The sequence below is a fragment of the Styela clava genome, chromosome 11 (genome assembly GCF_964204865.1).
Source record: "Styela clava chromosome 11, kaStyClav1.hap1.2, whole genome shotgun sequence".
NCBI classification, from domain to species: Eukaryota; Metazoa; Chordata; class Ascidiacea; order Stolidobranchia; family Styelidae; genus Styela; species Styela clava.
This window is the reverse complement of record NC_135260.1, coordinates 17,839,937-17,862,906: the sequence shown is the minus strand read 5'-3', so window position 1 is coordinate 17,862,906 and position 22,970 is coordinate 17,839,937. Positions and strand designations below refer to the sequence as shown.

Here is a 22,970-nt window from a genome sequence, read left to right as displayed (position 1 = left end):
AAAAAACGTACAAGTACGTGCCCACCCACCAAAAAATAAAATAGAAATAATACGATTATACAAAAAATATGGACACGATTAAAAATCAGGCAGTGCTTATAACACAATTTAAAATGATAAAAGCCAAATAATTGCTTGAATCAGTGGATAATTTACATGGAGTAAAATAAGCGTTGCGCTTGAAATAAGACATGTAATCCCAACGACCTCCTCCGTCTCTGATAGATGTTTCAAATGTTCGTATACGATTATGGTAGCTGAGAAATCGCCAGGATTAGCCTTGCAGTAAATATATATAAATAAAGCTGATCTCGAATTCTGTAAATTTCGGGTCTGAGATTCCTATATAGCATAGAAATATACAAGTCAAAATTTATGGGAGACATCAGTTTAACAACTAAACATAGTTATCCGAACACGTGTCGTTCTTGATTGACAAACGCATTGCAAAGACTTTTTTTTAATAATACTTAAGCTGAGCTAAACGCGGGATAGTGGATATTCACGGTGAAATATAGTAATTTTCATCTAATAATGATTGATAGTTTCACTCCAATCAATGACATTAAATAACATGATGCGCAACTTCGGCATTTTTGGCCGAAGATCGTATCCGATAGCACGCTCCAATGCACATACTTGACGAGACGAAAACGAGCGGATGTGTGCTGCTTTCGAGGCATAGCAGTGGCACAAATGGTGTTCGTGCCTGCTTTGACAGTTGTTGTCGATTTTAATGATATTTTGGAAAATTGAAGGTAAAAAGAAATCGGAAAAAGGTAAGGTAAATACTATTGTTGTATATCACACCCGGGCATAGCACTGTTAAGTACATGTGGGAAAGCCAGCTTTTGTCAAATACTACGAAGTTATCAAATCAGTACGGTACGTAGTTGCCCATTTGCCGAAATTGCATATTTACTTACCCCTTATGGTTTCAAATAGTTCATGCACCTCCATTTAGATTTTTCTAATCAGTGTAGAAATATATATTCATTGCTGTAACATACTATTGCTCATTCACTCTTGTTTGCGTATTGAATCAAAGGGTTAACAAGTTCACCTAACATTTCACTCATACCGGTCTATATTGTATAGTCTGATCTCTCAGGTATTTGCCACGAGTGCTTGTAATTTTCTGACTAAACCCTTTTATTAGTTGATTTATATACCAAATTCAGTAAAACATTTTTTACATTAAACATGAGATTTATTAGCTTTTCCATTCTAAATCATATAGACTGCTTTATTTATTCTTAACGAAAATTAATAAATCTCCTCTCTTTCTTCAGATGTGAAAGTTGTGGACAAACCTGTCTAAACATTGTGAGACTCCTGCAGCACAAGAGGCAATAGCAAAAATAGTAAGTATATCAATTTCAAAAAATTAAGCCGACATAAAGCAAAACTTTCAACTATTCGTCTAACCTCAATTTCCTATTATTTATTCACAGGATAACTGTAGCAGAAGGGGAGATATCAGAAGTCTGGCGACATATCAGTGACAGTGTGATTCCAAGAAATATAATTAGAATACTCCATAGATGTTTGCAATAGAAGAACAACCTATGGAGGCATGCAAAGGCATTTGACCCTCCGGTAGAGTTGTGTATGGCCCCTACATCCTGCAAGGCTTGAAGAAAATGACTAAAAATTCCAATGCGTAAGATTGCATAAGCGGTCTTATTTGTGAAAAGGCATTAAACATGCCAGACATACTTGAAACAGCTTTGAAAAATAAAGATTACGGATCACTCACCTGCGTTATATTTGGTTCATCAACTTTTGGTAGTACTATAGAAGAAATTCAGGAAAGGGTATAATCATGATTCATGATAAAATACTGTTATATATTTTGGATAACTTCAATCTAGACCGGGGATGTCAAACTCGCGGCCCCAGAATACTTACAGTGCGGCCCTCGAACGCTTAACAATAATTGTAATAGTATTTTGGAAGTTTTTTTATCTAAATGTAACAGATTTTTTAAACTTTTCAAAGTGGAATTGAATATTCACACAGAAAACAATTTACTGAGAGTAGTTTTGAAAAATTAATTTTTTTTTGTTTACATTTTGACCCATTTAAGAATACACATCAAGCTAGCAAAAGAATACTTGAATAAAACACTTGAGTGACTAAATTAAACGCAAAGTACATGAAGAAGATGGCATTTTCGAAAAAAATGGGAGTTGCAATATTTCTGCATTTCACAAAATTCTCTGAAGCACATTGTTCAATTTGTCATTCATTAAACCAATTCAGCCACTCGTTATAGTCAGTTACACCATTAATAGGAATTATATACAGCAAACAATTAATGAGAATTATATGCGAATCCCTCAGAATAAATTTGTCTTCTAAAATCGGAGGAAGGCAAAACATATAGGTAGTTTCCATTTACACAAGTCTTCCAAGAAGACTTGTTCGAGCCAAACTAAATGAGCATCGTCAGGTGATCGGTAAGGCTGCAAGTTAAATCTGCCCTGCAACCTCCTGCATAGAAGATAATATTAATTAGTGGGCTATGAGCTAATTTCCTAAATTTAGACAAAAACCTATCTACGAGGCATTATGTACCAGCAATTTTACCTACGATTAACTAAATATGTCTAAAAAAATTCACCTACTAAAGCAAGTTCGATAGGTGCAAACTTTGTGTTATGGAATTGTATCACAGCAGTTTTGCTGTTTTGCATGACACTCTCTTTAAATGAAATTTCAATGTTTAAGCCAAACATTAAAATTACTAACTTTGAACTTTGTCATTATCTGCAAAATGTCCCACATAAATCTTTACGCTATCGCGTATGCAATCTTCTCTGATAAAAAAAACGTCTATGATGTCCAGAATTACTCTTTACAGCTTGTCTGCCATTCCAGCTTTCCAAGTGAGCAAAACTTCTTGGATATAGAGATTATTTTCTTTCGTTACAGTCTCAAAACGGCAGGTACTACACGTAAAGAAGACGCCGAGTAGCAAAAGCGAGTGGAAAACGGTCGCGAAAGACGACGAGAAATATGTGCATTGGAGCGTATCATGAAATACAATCTTTCGTATGTAGTCTTATGGAGTGACGTCAGAGTTGCCTATCATGTTGTTTAATGTCATTGCTCCAATGTGCCGTACGTTGAACACGATTTACATAGGTTTAACCGTCTTGTTATACAGAACACAACACTATCGGGGAAATTCACGGCTGCTTACACCATTCGAAATGATTTAAAATCAGGAGTTTATCGACATAATTTTTGTGCATCTAAAAAGCAAAATGATGATGATCGGGTTGTGACGTTTAAAAGAAATGATGCACACGTATGGCTTTGGTTCAGTTATCCAATCACCAATTCAATCCCAGAAACGAGCGCCAACAATTTCTCAAATAGGCCTCTCACTAGAAAGGTTCGTGGCCGCGGCGTTAGAGCACGCAACAACCAATGACAACAGTAATATCGACCCAAATGACGATTCCTTCAACTGCCAAAATTGAAAATATTCATAACTGTTGTGACGCTATAAACCAGGCACGGCGTTGCTTTCAGAACGTGACGTGACAGAACGATAGTAAATTTTTATATGTAACTGGAACTCAAGATGACGAAATAATCTTAATCTGATACCTGTCCTCTTTATTACCGGATTACAATTTCGCCAGAGTTGAGAATCAAATGTTAACTGAAAAATGATTTTACAGGAGTATAAACGAGTAAATAAGACAACTCTAATTTTGTAAACAACGGATATTTTGGTTATCTGATGCAGATTTTCTCTTTCGTAAACAAAGTAATCTCAGAATTTTCAAGTCATTTGTCACTACCTCTACAGCACTCACATATCGGCGCGACAATATGCTATAAAATAAAGCACGAGACATGCCTGCTGTATACCAGCATTCGGGATATACAAAGTTTTCGCCCTATGGGCGTTTCATCTCATAATACAAGGCTAGTTATAATTTCGACGACTTCACACAGACCAGCGTACCGAGGTGGCATTACCTCGCGACTGGAATTGGGAACTATGCCGGATCGAAAAAGCGATGAGCCGGTCTTTACCGTTTCGGATAAAGCAGTTCATGATAGCTTGAATTATTCATTTTCTGCCGCTTGTAGTTTGGAACAAACGATACTATTAAAAGTGTCGAATTTCATAACTGCCGTATAAAAAGACACTTCTAGACCACCTGTTTACAACAGCCATGATTTATTTTGCAATGATCAATTACTTATTAACCATCCAAAAAATAATAAGAGAATGACAACAAATGTGAATAATACCATAATGCTGAAAATAAGTACAGGCCCCATCAGAAGTTGGCCAAGATGCGTAAGGCAGTCAAGCATTTACCTTCAACTGAGGATGAAATGAATAAAGGAACATATAAAATATCATGTGACCGACTATATTTAACAAGCGCTTTTTTACATAATCATTACAAATTTTATATTGCTTAGTCCCAATATTAGTAATCCTCTGTTGTCATCAGTTTTTAAAATTTACGTTGATTGGATTTTTCAAGACATTATATCCAGCACAATGCTTGAGCATAGGACAACCTCTGATAGGGTTAGGTAATAAGATATAGTGCAACATAATGAAGAAATAAAAACTCAAAAACTTATGGAAAACTCAGTTGGCAAAAATGTTCAGTATTACTATTAGGTGGCAAATGAACATGAAAAACAAGTATGAACAAAATCACAAGCATTACCAGTCACAGAATATATATTTAAGTTTAAGAATAGCAAATATCATAAAGCCAAGAATCACTGGGCCTATGCAGGGAAAATAACATCAGAACTGGAATTGACAAAATAGCTAAACTGTACTAGATTGATCAGTGAAGATACAAAATATGTTGCACAATGATTTCAAACCGCTAGTAACTATTTGATAGCCAGTCAAGAATGAATTACACTGGTAAAGTAAGAAAAGACAAGTCTAATTTATTTATCAGAAATGGTCCAGCAATGGTAATACAGGTGCTATGATGTTGTCATTGACCAAAAAACTGTCGACAGGAACAGAATGAAACTTGGGTATCATTGACATGCTTCACAAGCACACACATATATGTACAGTTGGAACTATGGATTTCTTAAAGTATATTCTGTTGATATAATTTATTTGATTGGTAGGTCCTGCATGGTATTCATAGTTCAATCGGATATCGCAGTTGAAAGCATTGGACAGATTGCAGCTGAATCTGAGCCTTTTTATTTTGAATCATGACTTTCATCATTACTTTCAATCATGTGGATGCGGTTCGGCAATTGGCATGGTATGGAGCACTTCATCTAGAAGTTGTAGTGCTCTACAAAAAATCATATGAAATAGGTTACAGTGGATAAGGTTTGCACCAAATGTGACCCTGCTTTGTCGCATACTACTACAAACATGTCATACCTAGCACTCTATCACACATAATAAATACAATGAAGGGTGCTCCAGAAGTGTGTGTACCAATACGGAGGTAACTAATTTTGTTCGCCTACTTTACATCCAAGTTGTATGAAGGGACTGAAACCTATGGGCAGGGGTATATGAACTTGGCTGACACAGACAGTCCCCGAACTCGTAATAGAACTAAAAAAAATTCCGAGTTTGACCGGGAAGCTTAAGAAAAAACAGAATAAAATTATGGCCTAACTCTAACCTGGTACATATACTATGGGAGTACCCAATGAAGAGATATAGAAGTTAACTCAAACAAACTCAGTTTTATTCGAAATTGATTTCTTATTTAAATACACATTGATAAATGACGAAATCATGTTCTCTGCAACAACCCACATTATCTCAGTACTCCAGGGGCCACTTAACATCAACAATTTTCCCGCTTCAATATGAAAGCTTGTTTGAAAAATTGCATACCTATGAAGTTGAATTTCGATCCAACAAGGTGTCTGTTTGATATTTTGTCGTGGATAATCAGGCCCCCAACCTTTAACAAAACTCATTCTTAATATGCAAAGTCTTCTAAGATCATCTACTCCAATTCCTGCAGCTGCTGATAAACCAGGTGTACCTACATAAAAAAAAGTAATGTATCACACACAGAATCCTGAATGATTTTTTCATTTCAAGCATCTAAGTCAGATCCGAATGGTATGGAAGCATTTCTGCTTTTGCTGTCGAGAAACAAATTTTACCTAAAAATTTATGTTATGCCACGAGAATATTTTTCAGCGAATGAGATAGATTTAGATGTATAGAGTTATATATATATTCTGCATACCGACTGCTTGTGCAATACCACCAACTGAAGCAGAACCAGGTATATTCCCTGACACTGCTGCCGCCTGTACTTTTGCTGCTTCTTGTGCGGTACGTGCCTGTTGTTGCATCTGTCTATAACATTGTCGTAGATCAAACACCTAAATGAAATTAAACTAGATAACTCAAATATTCATCAATTTAAAATTGCTACATAAAGACAATTTGTGTGGAAATTCCATTTATGTAGACTTATATTTCAGATTCATCAGATTATATTTATCATTTGCATTCATTCAGGATCAGAATCTTTTGTAAATATGATGACATTTGAATGTCATCGTATTTAATTTGATTGTCATTTGTTGTTGTTGATTTCGATTATAGGGTTGAATTATTGAATGACAAATTAATTTCCTTCATGAATATTTCACACATACTTTAATATAGGCATTCGGATAAATCTTATGAACGGCATCTCCAGGTGCTCTCCCAGCTTCTCTGTCCAAATAATAACTTTGAACAAAAACAGCATGATCGCTCAGACATTTCACCCAGACATCTCCTTCACCATGACATACTAGCTGAACACCTTTTCCTATATGTAACCTGAGATATAAAAGGAAAAACATATTGCACAAGTGTTCACCAATAGTCAAAACACACCAAGCTAAAGCCAGCTGAACCAGGCTGCATATTACAGAGGAACATTTTGAAAAAAACAGTATGTGAAAAATTCTTCCTATGTAGTAAGATTAAATGAATGTTTCTCTAATACAGGGGTCAGGAACCTTTTTGGTCAAGAGAGCCATAAAATATAAATATTTTCAATTGCATTTCCGTGCGAGCCATACAACATTTCTTCACTTAATCAGGCCTGAAATGTTTACTCAAAAGTCAACACATACAATGTCAGTATACACTTAATGTGATTATCTGATGCTGCATGTAGTCGCTGCAGGCCTTGGTTACTCACATGCAGCCCAAGTTGAAATCTACAATACTCATCGCCCTTTTTCATTTAGGTATCTCCGTAGTGTTTTTAAAACTCTACCGCTTTGTGATGTCACAATATATGTTCCAGAATCCCCTTGTTTGTCACAATGCCTGTCTGGTAATTATCTTACATAACATAGACATGTGCTGGACGCGCCTTCTCAAACGTATTGGGAATTTCCTGCCAAATTTGGCTATAAAAGAGTTTGAAATCTCGTAACAATAGTAAGCTTAGTCTTGGGATATTAGATTTTTTTGGGAGCCATATGGCGTCACCAAAAGAGCCATATATGGCTCGCGAGCCATGGGTTCCCGACCCCTGCTCTAATAGAATGTTTCTCAGGCAATATCACTTCGACTAGCCCCAAAGTACCAATTTTATCAATCTCAATTACGAAACAAAAATAAAATTTCCAGTGACAAAAGTAATGTCTGAAAGATACTATGGTTTGAATAGATTTTAACCACGTTCAATTAGTTGTGATTTGTCGTCATTGATGGATGTTAAATTGAAAACTGACCTTGCTCTCTCTGACGCTTCCGTTCTGTGAACATTCGACAATTGCCCGAGACAAAATCTATCACCACCTAGAATGTTAAGACATCTTTTGGCATTTTATTAAAACTTATCAGCTGTCATAATAAGAACTATATTGATATAAGATCACTCGCAGTCTTCTGAATCCTGAAATTTTAGCTGTTGTATAGTAGGATTCAATTCCAAAAAATAAGTAATAAATATGAAACAAAAGAAATATAACGCACCAGAAGGATCCACATATCCATCTACGGTAACAGCTGGACATGATGCAGGAACTTTGAATGTTTCACCCACTTGTACATCCATCTCATATGAAGTTATTGAACACCAAAATTCTGGAGCTGGTTAATAAATAAAACAGGTTTTATTATCATAAATAAATAGAAGTTAAATATTATTAGACAAGTATCTTATTTAGGCTAACAAAAGTTTGATTGCTCACGTGGGTGATTTGAAATTGGCATATAATTCATGTCAGATCCGGGTGTGTAGTATGGTGTATTAACTGGTGAAGACATGTCAGGTGTGTATCGTGCTGTGCTGCTTGACCAGTTCATTTGGCCATCTGTTAACAATAACGAAATTCAATTTTATACGGAATGAAATATAATTGAAGCATAATATATTATAAATTGGATATTTTTATTTTGAGTTTTCAGCTCAATTAGAGCAAATATAACTTTCTAGTACTTGTATAACAAAGTCAACAACATGTGCGTTTTTTTTATTTCAATGTCTTGATTTGGAAATAAATCAAAAAATACCAACAAAGATACCTCGAGTGATATACGAAGTTCCATTCCTAAACTGCACTATATCTTTGAGAAATATAGTGAAGTAGAAAATTTTGACCATTGATTGGTTCAATAAGAATAATATTATGTCAATTAGATAAAATTGAAATTATGTCTGCTAGAGACTATAGTTATTTGATCAAGCCAATATAACAACAATTAATCATGAATAGATTATGAAATAATGATAAAACAAATTCGTTCAAAATTCTTTATTAGCATCCTGTAATATGATAATACGTTATGCAAACAAGACTGCTGACAGCTCTAGTGGTATAGTACTATTTCCGAAGTATCTTTCTTTAGACTTCAACATTGATATTTGCAAGACCAGGCTTACTCAGTGTAGGAACGTGTCTATTGAAAGTGTACATATCCATGGAAAACTAATATTCAGAAACAATAGATGGAAATTGTAAGGTTTGTAGTCAGCATTGTGGATCTGAATTTATACAATCAATCATTCAATTTATGACTATATGCTGTGAATGAAACTTACTTCTTTGACTATATTCCATCAATTGTTGTGATGCACTGGGGACACCCTGAGAAGGTGGTAGCATAGTATTGTTTGTTGATGCATAACCCAGTGTACTTGATGAAGTTCCACCCAGTCCACCTGCAAAATATTTGTTTATTTAATATTAATTAAGAAGTGAAAATCTACATAATTATTCCAGTAATAAATATTGAATATACAGTATGATTTGATTTTGAGTAAAAAAGCACAGTACGCCATGAATTATTTCACATAAATATAACAAATTAATAGTCATAATATTATATATGGTCAAAAATCAAGAAAAGTTTACGAACATTTCTGAAAATGAGTTTTTCAATAATTTTTTGTGTGTTACTTTTGTAAAAAATGATAAAATTAAATACCAGATAACATACACAATTTTTCAAGCATAACATTATACAATCAGGCATTTCCAATAGATGTAAAAATTTCGCATCATAATTTATAAGCAATACTCAGAATATGAACAGACATAATCAATCGACTCCTGCAGTATTACCATCAATTATTATTGATTGATTAGCGCTCGAAACGAGAAACTGGTAAACATAGTTCCAAACATACTTTTGCAGTGAGAAAGAAATCATGGTTTGTAAGAAAATACACATTTTTTTACATAAATTTAAATGTTTGTTATTTTAGAACTTCCAATGTATTTCATTAATTCCAGTCTGAGTGAATATTTCTCAAAGCAACCTGTACTGGAGCTTGTTCAGTGATATTAAACAAAAGATCACGATACTGTAATGTTACATATAGGCCCTCCTATGTAAGTTAAGAAGTTAAAAATTAGCTTCATTTGAAAGATAATTTTAAATAGGTTCAAAAATCATTGGCATTTCCACATTTACAATGAAAAATACCTGGAACATTTTTGTAATCATTGACAGAATGTTGTATTGTGTTTCCTGAACCATCTGATGTTCCCAGTATATGAGTTGCACTTGATTCAGCCTTCATGTCTCTGTAGTCTATAGACATCAACGGTGCTGGGGGAGCTAGAGTAAGAAAAGTAAGTAATGAAGATGAAAAAAACACAACATTCTGTTTCCATATGCAATGAATTTATATAACATTTAGACAAGGTTGCCGAGTAGTTGAACCTATATACATTGGCATTGCGCAAACACTAAAATGTTATAAACTGTCAAGGCCAATCCCACTCGAAATTGAACATTTGCTAATTCACACATTTACGATTTTGTTTTACTACCATAGTTGTATTACACCTTATTTTGATAGTTGTATTGATATTAGGTAATTAAAAAAAACTAATTTATGATTTTAATGGAAATGGTGGTCATAATATATCAAAGTTTTCAAAAACATATCACAGCTAGAATCTACATTGTTTGGATTAAAAATTTTGGTAAATACAATATTAGGTAAGAATAGTGTGCGATAGGCTACTAAATATACAAACACATCAAATTTTTTCCAAACTAGGTTTCTCTTAGACTAGTATTGGTATATACCGCCATTTGAAGTGAAATTTGTACATACAGGGTTGCGTCAAAATACAGATCCCATAACCTTCTTACTTTTAAGAAAATAAAAAATAAAATTATTCAAAACTTTATGATTGTTTGTGTACGATTGTACCCGAAAAGTTTCAGAAATCTAGAACACTTTGCACAAAAGTTATGTTCTCTCTAGAATATTATCAAATGATCTGGGATCTGTTTTTTTGTTACCCCTACATTATCCAATAGCTTTGAGTTGACATCTAGATCCTCTAAATGTCTAAAGTCTGTACATTTCTAGAAGTGAAAATATTTTTCAAACCTGTGTGTTGCAGTGTTAGTCCAGATAAATCAATCCCAGGTGATACGACTCGTTCATAGTGATATGGGTTGATGCATACAGAATCACACTTGAGATCAAATGCATATTTACAAGTCTTCAAATGCTTAAGTTCATTTTTATGAAGATCAGGCCATCTCCAAAGTCTTGCATAAATCACATGAGGAAATCCTTTCCTTCCTGCAACCTAAAATAAATCAGCACTGTCAGCACTATACCATTATAAACAAAAAATAAAATGATAAGTTGAAGTTGAAATAAGTCAGGTATACAATCAAAGTTACAATTGGATAAAAAAAAAGAATATTTGAATCAGTCAATATAATACCATTGCCCGCTTAAGTTACTCAGCGTGGGTTCAAAGGTTCGAATCCTGTAGGCTATAATTAAGTGCAAGATGATTGCTGGACTCCTCACAGTTGTATGAGTGGTTCATATAACCACTGGTCGGTTATGGCTTTCTCTATCCTCAAGTCCATGTATCTGAAGCAAATAAATGGCTAACTAATCCCATACCAAGAAAAGACTGGTAACCGGACGAGAGATCCAGGTATGTCACATGATTAGGTCATCTTATCGATTTTCCTCTCGCGGATCCTGGGATAAATATGGAAATCCTCTCCTATTCCACTCGATATTTAGCAAGCAATCAAAAGTGTTTTAGTGAAGCTTTACCTGAAGTCTCCCATCTAAAGTACGTTGAATAGTGACACAAGTAGTAGGATGCGCTCCATTAGTTGTAATGGCATTTATAAGTGCTTCTAGTTCATCCTTCTTCTCTTTTAACTTTTTAACTAAACTTTCAATTGCTCTTTTCGCAAAACTTTCACTTTCACCACCTTGTCTAAATGGATAATGTTGCATTTAACTCAAACAATCTTTTAATATAAACAAGATTCATTTCTTGACATTGTTATAAACTGCTTGTCCGACATGTATGACTTTGCTCAGACAAAATATTTCAGGAATACATTTGTGATAGTGCACAGCAGGGCTCTTGAATTACTTAGCATAACGGGGTGAAAACTCAAAAAAATCAGCCACGAACGCGAATATAGTTCTAAGTTTCCGAATTATTTTCAGAAATTGATGAAATAAAAAGATAAATAAGATTACATCTTGCCATTATACCACTTTACGACTCACCTGTGACACATTAAACTATGAACTATACTGAGGCAGGCATCATTGGATGTGGCAGGTGCATGCTGTTGCTGATGTATCGACATTGTATTCGGCTGAGGTGGAGGCAGGGGATCTTTATTATAAAGCGAAACAGACATTTTTGATAGTTCAATAATGCTAAATTATGGTTCTGCTGCACAATTATATTAATTGAGAAATAAAAATAAACATTGATGAACCAATAAAACGATTTATACAAATATACAGAATATATACCGGTAATAGGCCTATTTGGAAAAAATATTACAAAAAATAGACTTTGGCTAATAAAGTAAAAAAAGAAGAATCAAAAAAAAAAAAAATTAAATATATCTAACCTTATCTAATCATGGAAACCCTACATAATATATGGGGCAGTAATAGCCAAAATCGAGTTAATTTTGAAACATTATTTATTAATAAAAAAATTTCATTATATTTTGAATTCAATCAAGTTCGAAAAAAATATTTGAATTGTACTGTATGGCATCTTCATTATACATTGAAAGTCATTTTAGTAATGAAGAGAATCAGAAATATTTTGTAACTTGTTTTACACTACCACATTTCTACAGGTACCGGTATACTAACTACGCAATTCCAAAACTAAATTCAACTTGAAAACTTAGAGGAATGTGATATACATTAGTGTAAGAAACTATCGGAAAACATTAATCAATAGTCTGATAGTTATACCTTGCTGGCTAACACTTTTTAAAACATATCATTTTTTTTATTTTATTGATTCCATTTGGCAAGGTCTGTTATAACTTGATCACTGCTTGTTTGGATAAAACATAACAGTGCTCATTAAATTGTTTTTTTTTTCGCCCAACATAAGGTTAATATAGTGGCAATAATGATGGCTATAAGTAGGTTCCATTACATTTGAAACCACGTACATTTGAATCCACAACAATTGCACCTGCATACTATTGCACCTATCAAATTTTTTTGTTTTATGGATATTTGAACCTACACTAACCCTAACACATGGGTTTTAGCACCCGCATATAGATTGAACCCGCGGATATACACATGGGTTCAAATGTACGGTCAACCAATAAGTATAAGTTTATTTCGATTCCATAATCAGAATAATAGACGATAAAGTAATTGATAAAAACAAAACAATTAGAACTGATTATAGAATCGGTAAAGCAAACAATACCTCTAGTAAGGTTTGAAAAGTACAAATTTTAGATGAGAAAATATTACGCGTTCGCTCACCCAATCCTTCTGAACTACTCATTTAAGCGCTGCAATAATGTAATCAGACTAAAAACTATGAGCATGTAAGAAGATATAGAACAGGGGTTCCCAAACTTTATTGGCCACGGGCCAAAATTACAATTGAAAGGATGTTCGCGGGCCGGAAGAGTACAGTATAGCGCCTGGAGGTGTGCGGCGGTTTAGCTGGGATTTAGTGGATTCACAGTTGACATTTTATGAAACATGCTTGTTTGACTCGTAATGACGCATTATGTCGTAGGTATTGCATGTATTGCTTCAAAACTAGAATAGTTCGTTGGCAAAGGGGACAAATCGCTGAAGTCTGAGTCATACGGTAGTCTAGTTCAGGGCTACTCAACAATTTCACCAAAGGTCCGGTATGACAACGTTTCAGTTGTGTAAATTAGCGCCGACTTGCTGAAAAGATTACAGATACGGCATTCGACCCCATAGAACCTGTATACAATACAGATATATATATAAATATGTATACGGTAAGTCTTCCGGCGACTTGAATTCAAAATCCAGTTGTTTGAGTTTCATGATCTCCCGTATTCCCATATGCTTAAAATTGTTCATGTTTTGTAACTTATTGAGGAACCATCTTAATCCTGTAATCCAACTCTTATGTCCAGTAGACCTATGTCTGTACCGGTATGTGCGCTTAATTCAACCAAATACCGGTACCGGTACCGGTACTCCAAAGTCCGGATTCGCCAGTTGAGTTGCCCTGGTCTAGTTTATGTTTATTATTTGACATCTTTAACCTTATTTAAATGTCTGATTACTAAATTACTGCCCTATGCAATCTTAATACTGTGATACCGGTACCGGTACGTACCGGTACCGATTAATTGAGATACCGGTGGTACCGGTACGGTAGTACCGGTACGGAGATACCGGTGTTCGAATTGCTATGATAAACACAAGCTTAGACTGTGATGATGACATAACAATCTGACAATTGGCAGTATCTTGATTCAAACAGGTAGAAACAAAATCTGTTTCACTAATTCACTTAAGCTTGGCGGGCCATTTTTAATCGTTACGCGGGCCGGATTTGGCCCGCCCCCTGCCCGCGGTTTGGAAACCCCTGATACCGGTACAGAAGAATGAGAAAATCACAACTGTACACTTTATTTTTATTTGGTTCTTCTGTATGTCAGTAGCCTAAGTACGGTACCTCCAGACCTAGCGTACCGTACCGTACACAGTTACAATATAAATTCAGAGCCATGAAATATCCCAATTTCTGTTTTCTCTCCGTTTCTTGGCGCGGCGGTGTGACTCGCTCGCCACCGCACGCACCTCTGATTACCCTGCGTCTACGACCGGCAACTAATTTGCCTAATGTTAAACAAGTTCATGGACGCTATCTTGTGCCAATGACATTAAACAACATGATGCGCAACTCCGGCATTTTTGTCCGAAGATCGTATTCGATAGCACGCTCCAATGCACATACTTGACGAGACGAAAACGAGCGGATGTGTGCTGCTTTCAAGGCGTAACACGAATGGTGTTCGTGCCTGCTTTGACAGTTGTTGTCGATTTTAATGATATTTTTGAAAGTTGGGGTAAAAAGAAATCGTTAGAAGGTAAGGTGAATACTATTGTTGTATATCACACCCGGGCATCGCACTGTTAAGTACATGTGGGAAAGCCAGCCTTTGTCAAATACTACGAAGTTATTAATTCAGTACGGTACGTAGTTGCCCATTTGCCGAAATTACATATTTACTTACCCCTTATGGTTTCAAATAGTTCATGCACCTCCAGTTAGATTTTTTTAATCAGTGAGGATATATACTCATTGTTGATTGCTGCTCATTGTAACATACTATTACGCATTCACTTTTATTTGCGTATTGAATCAAAGTGTTAACAAGTTCACCTAACATTTCACTCATACCGGTCTATATTGTATAGTCTGATTTCTCAAGTATTTGGAGTCACGAATGCTTGTAATTTTCTGACTAAACCCTCTTATTAGTTGGTTTATATACCAAATTCAGTAAAATATTTTTTAAATAAAACATGAGATATTGGATTTATTAGCTTTTCCATTCTGAATCATATAGACTGCTTTATTTATTCTCAACGAAAATTAATAAATCTCCTCTCTTTCTTCAGATGTGAAAGTTGTGGACCAACCTGTCTAAGCATTGTGAGACTCTTGCAGCACAAGAGGCAATAGCAGAAATAGTAAGTATATCAATCAAGAAATTAAGCCGACATAAAGCAAAACTTTCAACTATTCGTCTAATCTCAATTTCCTATTATTTATTCACAGGACAACTATAGCAGACGGGGAGATATCAGAAGTCTGGCGACATATCAGTGACAGTGTGATTCCAAGAAATATAATGCAATTGAAAATAGAAAATTGCAATAGAAAAACAACCTATGGAGGCATGCAAAGACATTTGACCCTCCGGTAGAGTTGTGTATGGCCCCCACATCCTGCAAGGCTTGAGGAAAATAACTAAAAATTCCAAAGCGTAAGATTGCATAAGCGGTCTTATTTGTAAAAAGGCACAACACACGCCAGACATACTTAAAACAGCTTTGGAAATGAGGATTACGGGTACCTCACTGCACCTGTGTTATATTTGGTTCATCAACTTTTGGTAGTACTATAGAAGAAATTCCGGAAGGGGTATAATTATCATTCATGCTAAAATACTATCATATATTTTTTGAACAACTTCAATCTAGACCAGGGATCTCAAACTCGCGCCCCCAGAGAACTTCCAGTGCGGCCCTCGAACGCTGAACAATAATTGTAATAGTATTTTGGAAGTTTTTTTTTTTATCTAAATGTAATAGATTTTTCAAACCTTCTAAAGTGAAATTGATTATTCACACAGAAAACAATTTACTGAAAGTAGTTTTGGAATATTAATTTTTTTTGTCCACATTTTGACCCAATTAAGAATACACATCAAGCTAGCAAAAGAATACTTGAATAAAACACTTGAGTAATTAAATTAAACGCAAAGTACATGAAGAAGGTGGCATTTTCGAAGAAAATGGGAGTTGTAACATTTCTGCTCTTCACAAAATTCTGAAGCACATTGTTTAATTTGTCATATTTCCATCAATACAATCAAAAAACACAATAAGCTCAGCAGTCAATATGACAAATTCGAAGACCAACTTCGAACAGAAAATTTCCATGTGTTTGTATATTAATATAATTATACGACTTAGTTACTAAAAATCAATATCAATAATAATTCAAGCAATCCTATGCCACGCAATGTAGTGCGAAATGTCTTGTCGAAAAAATCTGTCATTTGTTTTTTTACTGATCTATACATGAAATGATAAAAGTAACTTTTTTGCATTACTGGAATTAATTAAACATTCGTAAAGATCCAGATAAACCCATGATCATGTGGCCTCGTTAGTTAGAGTTGGTACTATAAAATCATTTCAGACTGGCCTTAGTATGCTGGTGACACAAAAAAGATGCCAAACGCCAGGACAAATGTAATTATTAAAAAAAAGAGTTTATACTGTAGTATTTTTGTTAATTTTAGGTTCATATATTTAGATTAAGTTATTTTTAGTGTATGTATTATTCTTTCCTTATTCAAAGCTTGTTCAAAAATGATTTTGATGGTTGTACATAGAATTTTACGATTTTTTATAATAAATACTGTAACTTGCAAATGTTGCAATAATAGTGGAATGCAAATATTAATATGTAATTGCATTTGAAATTGAAGAAAATAATAAAACTTAATCCAACTGTTTAGTTGCATCACAATATATGTCACAAACTAAAACTATCTTAAAAATATCTTTTAAGTATACATTATCAAAAACTGTTTGCGGCTCTTTTTACAATTTTCAAAATGCAATGCGGCTGTCGAAAACCCATGAGTTTGACACCACTGATCTATTCTAGACGATTCAAGCATTGCTTTGGGAAATTATATCACTTCAATTAAATTGAAATAATCTCGCTATATTAAATACAAAATCGTTGCTATCATAAAGGTAAACCAATTCAGCCACTGGAAATATATTGGCCTTCACAAAGCAATGGAGGCAAAATTGAGAGTTCATGAGCTATGAACATTTGTTCTTTTCTTTGTCTTGAACTTTCCATACTCCACAGCCCCTATTAATTTTTTTTAATTTTAATTACCATGTGATGGTCATACATATCTTTAACTTGTATTTTCTGTCATGATGTATTATCTCAATGTGCCAAACTATTAATTAGTGTGCATATTTTGCTTCCAGATGACATAAATGTATTGTCATGTTTATTACCTCAGCTTGGAGTATTGACAAGAAAAAGGTGCCAGTAAATTAGGTAAAAAAATTTTCAACTCATTGTAATAATCAGAATTCACAATCAATAGGAATTATAAACAGCCAACAATCAGTGAGAATTATATGCGAAATCCCTCAGAATAAATTTGTCTAAAATCGGAGGAAGGCAAAAAATATAGGTAGTTTCCATCCACACAAGCATTTCAAGAAGACTTGCTCGAGCCAAACTAAATGAGCATCGTCAGGTGATCGGTAAGGCTGCAAGTTGAATTCAGCCCTGCAACCTCCTGCATAGAAGACAATATTAATTAGTGGGCTATGAGCTAAATTCCTAAATTTAAACAAACCTATCTACGATGCATTATGTACCAGCAATGTTACCTACGATTAACTGAATATGTAATATGTCTAATAAATTCACCTACAAAAGCAAGTTCGATAGGTGCAAACTTTGTGTTATGGAATTGTATCGCAGCACAGTTTTGTATGACACCCTCTTTAAATGAAATTTCAATGATTAAGCGCAAACATTAAAATTACTAACTTTGAACTTTGTCATTATCTGCAAAATGTTCCACACAAATCTTTCCGCTATCGCGTTTGTAATCTTCTCTGATAAAAAAAAAACGTCTATGATGTCCAGAATTGCTCTTTACAGCTTGCCTGTTATTCCAGCTTTCCAAGTAAGCAAAACTTCTTAGATATAGAGATTATTTTGTTTCGTTACAGGCGCAAAAAGGCAGGTACTACACGTAAAAAAGACGCCGAGTAGCAAAAGCGAGCGGAAAACGGACGGGAAAGGCGACGAGAAATATGTGCATTGGAGCGTATCATGAAATACAATGTTTTGCCTGTAGTCTTATGGAGTGACGTCAGAGTTGCCTATCATGTTGTTTAATGTCATTGCTTGTGCCATATTTGGGAAACGCGAAACAATGGAGTCCTATGGGAAATTTTCGTCGTGTTGTTGTACCAAATAGAATAAGTCAGCTGTTATAAGGACTAGAATGAAGCCGAAGGTTAAGCTTCATGCTACCTAAATATATAATGCAATTAAGAATAAAAAAACTATCTAATGCGTCAAATTTGACCTCAAACACAACGTATAACCATTTTTGGTCATTTTTACGAAGATTTTATAGTGATACACCAATTTAACTCTGTAAAATGTCTCCACAACAATTCTACAATGTCATTTGTTCATCTAGCACGGCTCGGAGCTAAGCAGTAGGGCATTATGGAGCTTGCCAGACGAAAAATGTTAACGAGAAAATAGAAACGGCCATTGAAGCGAAGTTGAGTCAGCCGGCAATTTCATCGAATAAATACAACTTTTCCTCCAACGATTTCAGTTATAAAATTTACGATTGTAATATCTTTCTAGGTCTATCCTTCCTAGAAGTTACCGCACCATACCTATTTAACAAAGTTATATGAGCTAGTGCTCAACTTAAATTGCTATCCATGGTGAGAATCTACAAGTGTTTAATTGCTTACTCATAATTTTTAACATCGTCTTAGCATAACTTAACTTATGATAACTCAAAAAGACAATGGAAAGGCTACCCAATTCAACGCAAGAGCGAGCAGTACAAACTGAGATTCATCCAACCGTCTACAACTGATAACATTTTAATTGTTACGTCACGCAGAATTCTGCGTTCATTGGCCAATGTTGCCGGAAAAGCAGAGAATATAAGACAGATGATAGCATATATTTCTTGTGGTAAAAGCGTTTTTTCGTAAAACGTGCAACTTTTGGAAATGGGAACAAAGTATTATTTATTACTATATTACTAAGGAACATTTTAAAATTGTTTCCAAGTAGTTCCCTTATGTGCGCTACAAAACTGAAAGATAAACGGCCTCGTCTCGCGGCCTATATTAGGAAGCATATAGAATAGAACGTTTACTGAGCTCAATGAGCATATATATATACAATGAGTGGACACTTCCAAATATTTGCTCATCCCTTGCTTCGGCCGCGCCGGTTGCGAAATTGGCCGTATTGAGGCTTTTAATTTTTAGATTCTTGTTCGGTTTTGGGTTTCGAAGTATGGTAAGTTGAAAGCATACTAACTATAAGCATATGCTTATTGGAAATGCATATCTATTAGCTATAGCACAGAATATGAAGTCAAATGCGGTTATTTCTGATTATAGCATGGGGTTTAGGCACATATTTATCCATGGGAAAGGAAAGGGATAAGAAGTCCTAAATATATGGCGAACCACAGCTTCTCGCAATCATAGATTATAAGGTGCTCCATACGAAGCCCCAGGGCTGTCCAATTTCAAATCATTCTGGCAGTCTGGGATATCTTGACAATAAAAACGAAGACAAAAATTAGAAGAATAGCAGGGAATCGGCTTATCGGCTTTCCTCTCCACATGAGTGAATATGTTAACCCCATCCTATATCAATGAATACAAAGCCCCACGTCCCCCTTTACATGGGTCGTAACGAGTGGTGGGATTCAAATTTTTGTCAGCTGGTTCCATCACAAAAGTCATAGTTTTCGGCCGGTTCTGTTACATGTTTTTTTAGTAATGTTGACCGATTCGCTGATCACATCAGCTTCACAAATATCGCATCCCGGGGTCAGTAATGATAATATTGTTTGCTCAAAATTGGGACCGTAACTGTGATACAAATCCAACACAGAAGATAAAAATCAGAATATAATTAATTTTTGTTGTGAATACATTCCTTAATAGTTGTCTTTAACATCTTCGCCGATGTTCGTTAAAATATTCGAATAATTTTATATAAAAAAAATACGGTTTGCCCACCACTAATCACGGCGCATGTAAATAATCAATAAATGACAATAAAAAATCAACTTTGTTAGCATTAAATTCCAAGTAAAATTTCCACATTTCATGATTCGATCGGCGCTACACGCGAGCGTGTTTTTGTATATATTCACCAAACACCGCCAAGAAAACAGAGGCGAGCTACACGTGACTGTGGAATTTCGCTGTGAACGACGCATTGTTTTTAATTTATTACACGCCTCACGCAGTCGTGAATTGAACTTTTGGCGCACTGTTTTAATTTCACCGTATGCCCTCCACCCCGTTGGAAAAATCCTGGCTGCGACCCTTGTTCGAATTCTATATCTCACTATTGATTACAAAAATATAATTGCATCCAAACCAACAGTATCTATATATATGACTATATGAAGGATCGTTAAAATTAAATAATATACATGCAAAAATCATGATTGATAACAAAATGTACTCTAAATAATGAAATAAAAAACAAACTTTTTTGTATAAATTCACAAGACACGAAAATGGCAAATTTTAAATTTTAATGGCAAGATATCCTAGAGTAATTTATAGTTAAAATCAGTATTTTTAATAAGTATACGACTAGCTCACAAAGTCCAGGCAGCCTGGGGGTTCATAAGGAGCACAGAGCTATTTGGAGAGGCCGTGGTTTGCCATTTTATAGGCTTTCGGCTTTCCTTTCCCCCTGGATAAATATGTAAGTCCCATGTTATATCAATGAATAAATACAGCAATAACCGCACCCCACGTGGCGACTGATTCATATTCTGTTCTGTAGCTACGTTTTCTACCTAATAGATATGTATTCTAAATATGCATATGCATGTTAGTATGCTTTAAACGTACCATACTTCAAAACCCAAAATCGAACACGAATTGAAAAATTAAAAGCCCCAATACGGCCAATTTCGCACTCAACCCAGCTGAAACAAGGGATTTTTGCAGCGAATGATGTGCTTTCTTCATATGCAACGAACCATTTAGCTGGACGACGTAAAAATGCAGGGTACAATGGATTAATGAGCAAATATTTGGAAGTTTCCACTCATTGTATATATGCTCATTGCTGAGCTTGAGTCACGCCACATTAATTGTTTGTTCATTAAGTTTGTTGCATCGTTAACTTCAAAACGGAAATAGGATTTCTGATTAAGAAGCTATGGAAAACTATAATAGTGCATACGTGGTACATCATAAAATTTGGGTTTTTGGGAATAATTGGCAAGATATGATGTTGGAGTTTGATTGTTGTGAAATATCATGTTTTTAGGACATTTTCAGTAACGGATTACACATAAATACAATTTTGTTCTTAACACCTAAAATTGCATGATATACAATGTATTATACTGCAGTAATTTCTGCAGTAATAATAAAAGCTCGCCCTTCGTAATCAGGGGGACATGATGCCGGGCTTTGAAAATTGTAAATTTTTTTGGTATATATATGTTTATAGCGAGGTTTATGATGAAATAATATTTGACAGTGACGTACACATAAATACAAGATTTGTTCCCAACAACAAATTCTGTTATGTAGATTTTATGTATACCGTATTTGCTCTTTTAATAGCCCAGGCGCCTATTTTTTTAAACATACTCACTAACCGGGCCCTTATTCAAACCGGCCCTTATTCAAGCAGGGGCGCTTGTTATTTTCAAAGTAAAATTGCACACAAAAATACCAGTAGATGATTTGATCGATCGTTACTGAATAATTAATACCGTATATTGTCATTTTCAGTTCTCAAGTATGATTTAAACAAGAATAATGAAAATTTTGACGCAAATCCGCAAAAAAAAAGTTTACACCGGGCGGATATTCAAGCACCGGCCCTTATTTATTTTCATGTCCTGTTCACACGGGCGGCTATTCAAACGGGCCCTTAATCAAGACCGGGCGTTGAAACGAGCATTTACGGTATATCTGATATTTTTCCACTAATAAAATATTTTCTTGTTTGTACGACAGTGTTGGCATTATTTGAATTTTGACATTTTAGGTTTTATAGTAAGGAAAATCCCGTGTTTCCCTGAAAATAACACAGTGTCCTATTTTTTTTTAAACGGGGTTATTTTGGGGGATTTCTTTGATTTTTATTTATCAAAAAACAAAATTACAAAGTCGAGAATTTCAAAAATACCAAAATCGATATCCATTTACTTATAAATAACACGTTTTTATTTGAAATAATAGATAAGACATAGATTATTAAAGAGAGTAGAAAACATTTCATGCTATCGACTAGGTCAAAAAGTTTTGCGTTATTGACTAGGTCCTATTGTGAGGGAAGCCACTTTTTTAATATCATTTTTTAAATTCCGGATTGGTCTTATTTTTGGGAAAACACGATCTCTTTTCTTGCAGTTCAAGCCTATCTAGGTATAAGTAAATTTAAACTTGACTTTGAATTTGTTGTTCGATAATTTTCAAATTCACCGTTTTTTCGCTGTGCTAAATCCTTGAATATTATAAATGTGTTTTCTTTATCAGGGATGATATATTCGCATGAAAAATTGTGATATCAAATATTTTGAACGTTTAGCTTGGTCTCACACATAGTTCACCGTGGTACCAGCTTCACAGTAGCAGGGTTGCCGCATTAGCTTT

At 34.7% G+C, this 22,970-nt stretch overlaps 1 protein-coding gene and 1 long non-coding RNA gene across 2 annotated transcripts; one reads left to right on the top strand and one right to left on the bottom strand.

Annotated features, from left to right (window-relative positions):
* The first annotated feature begins 552 nt into the window (after nucleotides 1-552).
* LOC144429684 (uncharacterized) lies at nucleotides 553-2,479 on the top strand. Its single transcript, XR_013478976.1, has 3 exons — nucleotides 553-779; nucleotides 1,293-1,364; nucleotides 1,455-2,479. It is a non-coding gene; the product is annotated as an uncharacterized LOC144429684 (long non-coding RNA).
* A 1,708-nt stretch (nucleotides 2,480-4,187) lies between these two features.
* LOC120347761 (mothers against decapentaplegic homolog 4-like) lies at nucleotides 4,188-12,211 on the bottom strand. Its single transcript, XM_039417842.2, has 12 exons — nucleotides 12,021-12,211; nucleotides 11,550-11,718; nucleotides 10,857-11,061; nucleotides 9,935-10,069; nucleotides 9,048-9,167; nucleotides 8,197-8,319; nucleotides 7,979-8,095; nucleotides 7,735-7,801; nucleotides 6,658-6,826; nucleotides 6,240-6,378; nucleotides 5,876-6,029; nucleotides 4,188-5,315 (listed from the first exon to the last, which is right to left on the bottom strand). Exons 1-12 carry the CDS (start codon nucleotides 12,155-12,157, stop codon nucleotides 5,249-5,251), a joined length of 1,602 nt encoding a protein of 533 aa, XP_039273776.1. The 5' UTR covers nucleotides 12,158-12,211; the 3' UTR covers nucleotides 4,188-5,248.
* Between the last annotated feature and the right edge of the window lie 10,759 nt (nucleotides 12,212-22,970).

Coding starts and splice junctions, on each gene's coding strand:
- LOC120347761 (XM_039417842.2), bottom strand. CDS start 12,157: ATGTCTGTTTCGCTTTATAATAAAGATCCCCTGCCTCCACCTCAGCCG. Junction 11,062..11,549: donor CTTTAGATGGGAGACTTCAG/GTAAAGCTTCAC, acceptor GATTTATTTTAG/GTTGCAGGAAGGAAAGGATT. Junction 7,802..7,978: donor TGGATATGTGGATCCTTCTG/GTGCGTTATATT, acceptor TTAACATTCTAG/GTGGTGATAGATTTTGTCTC.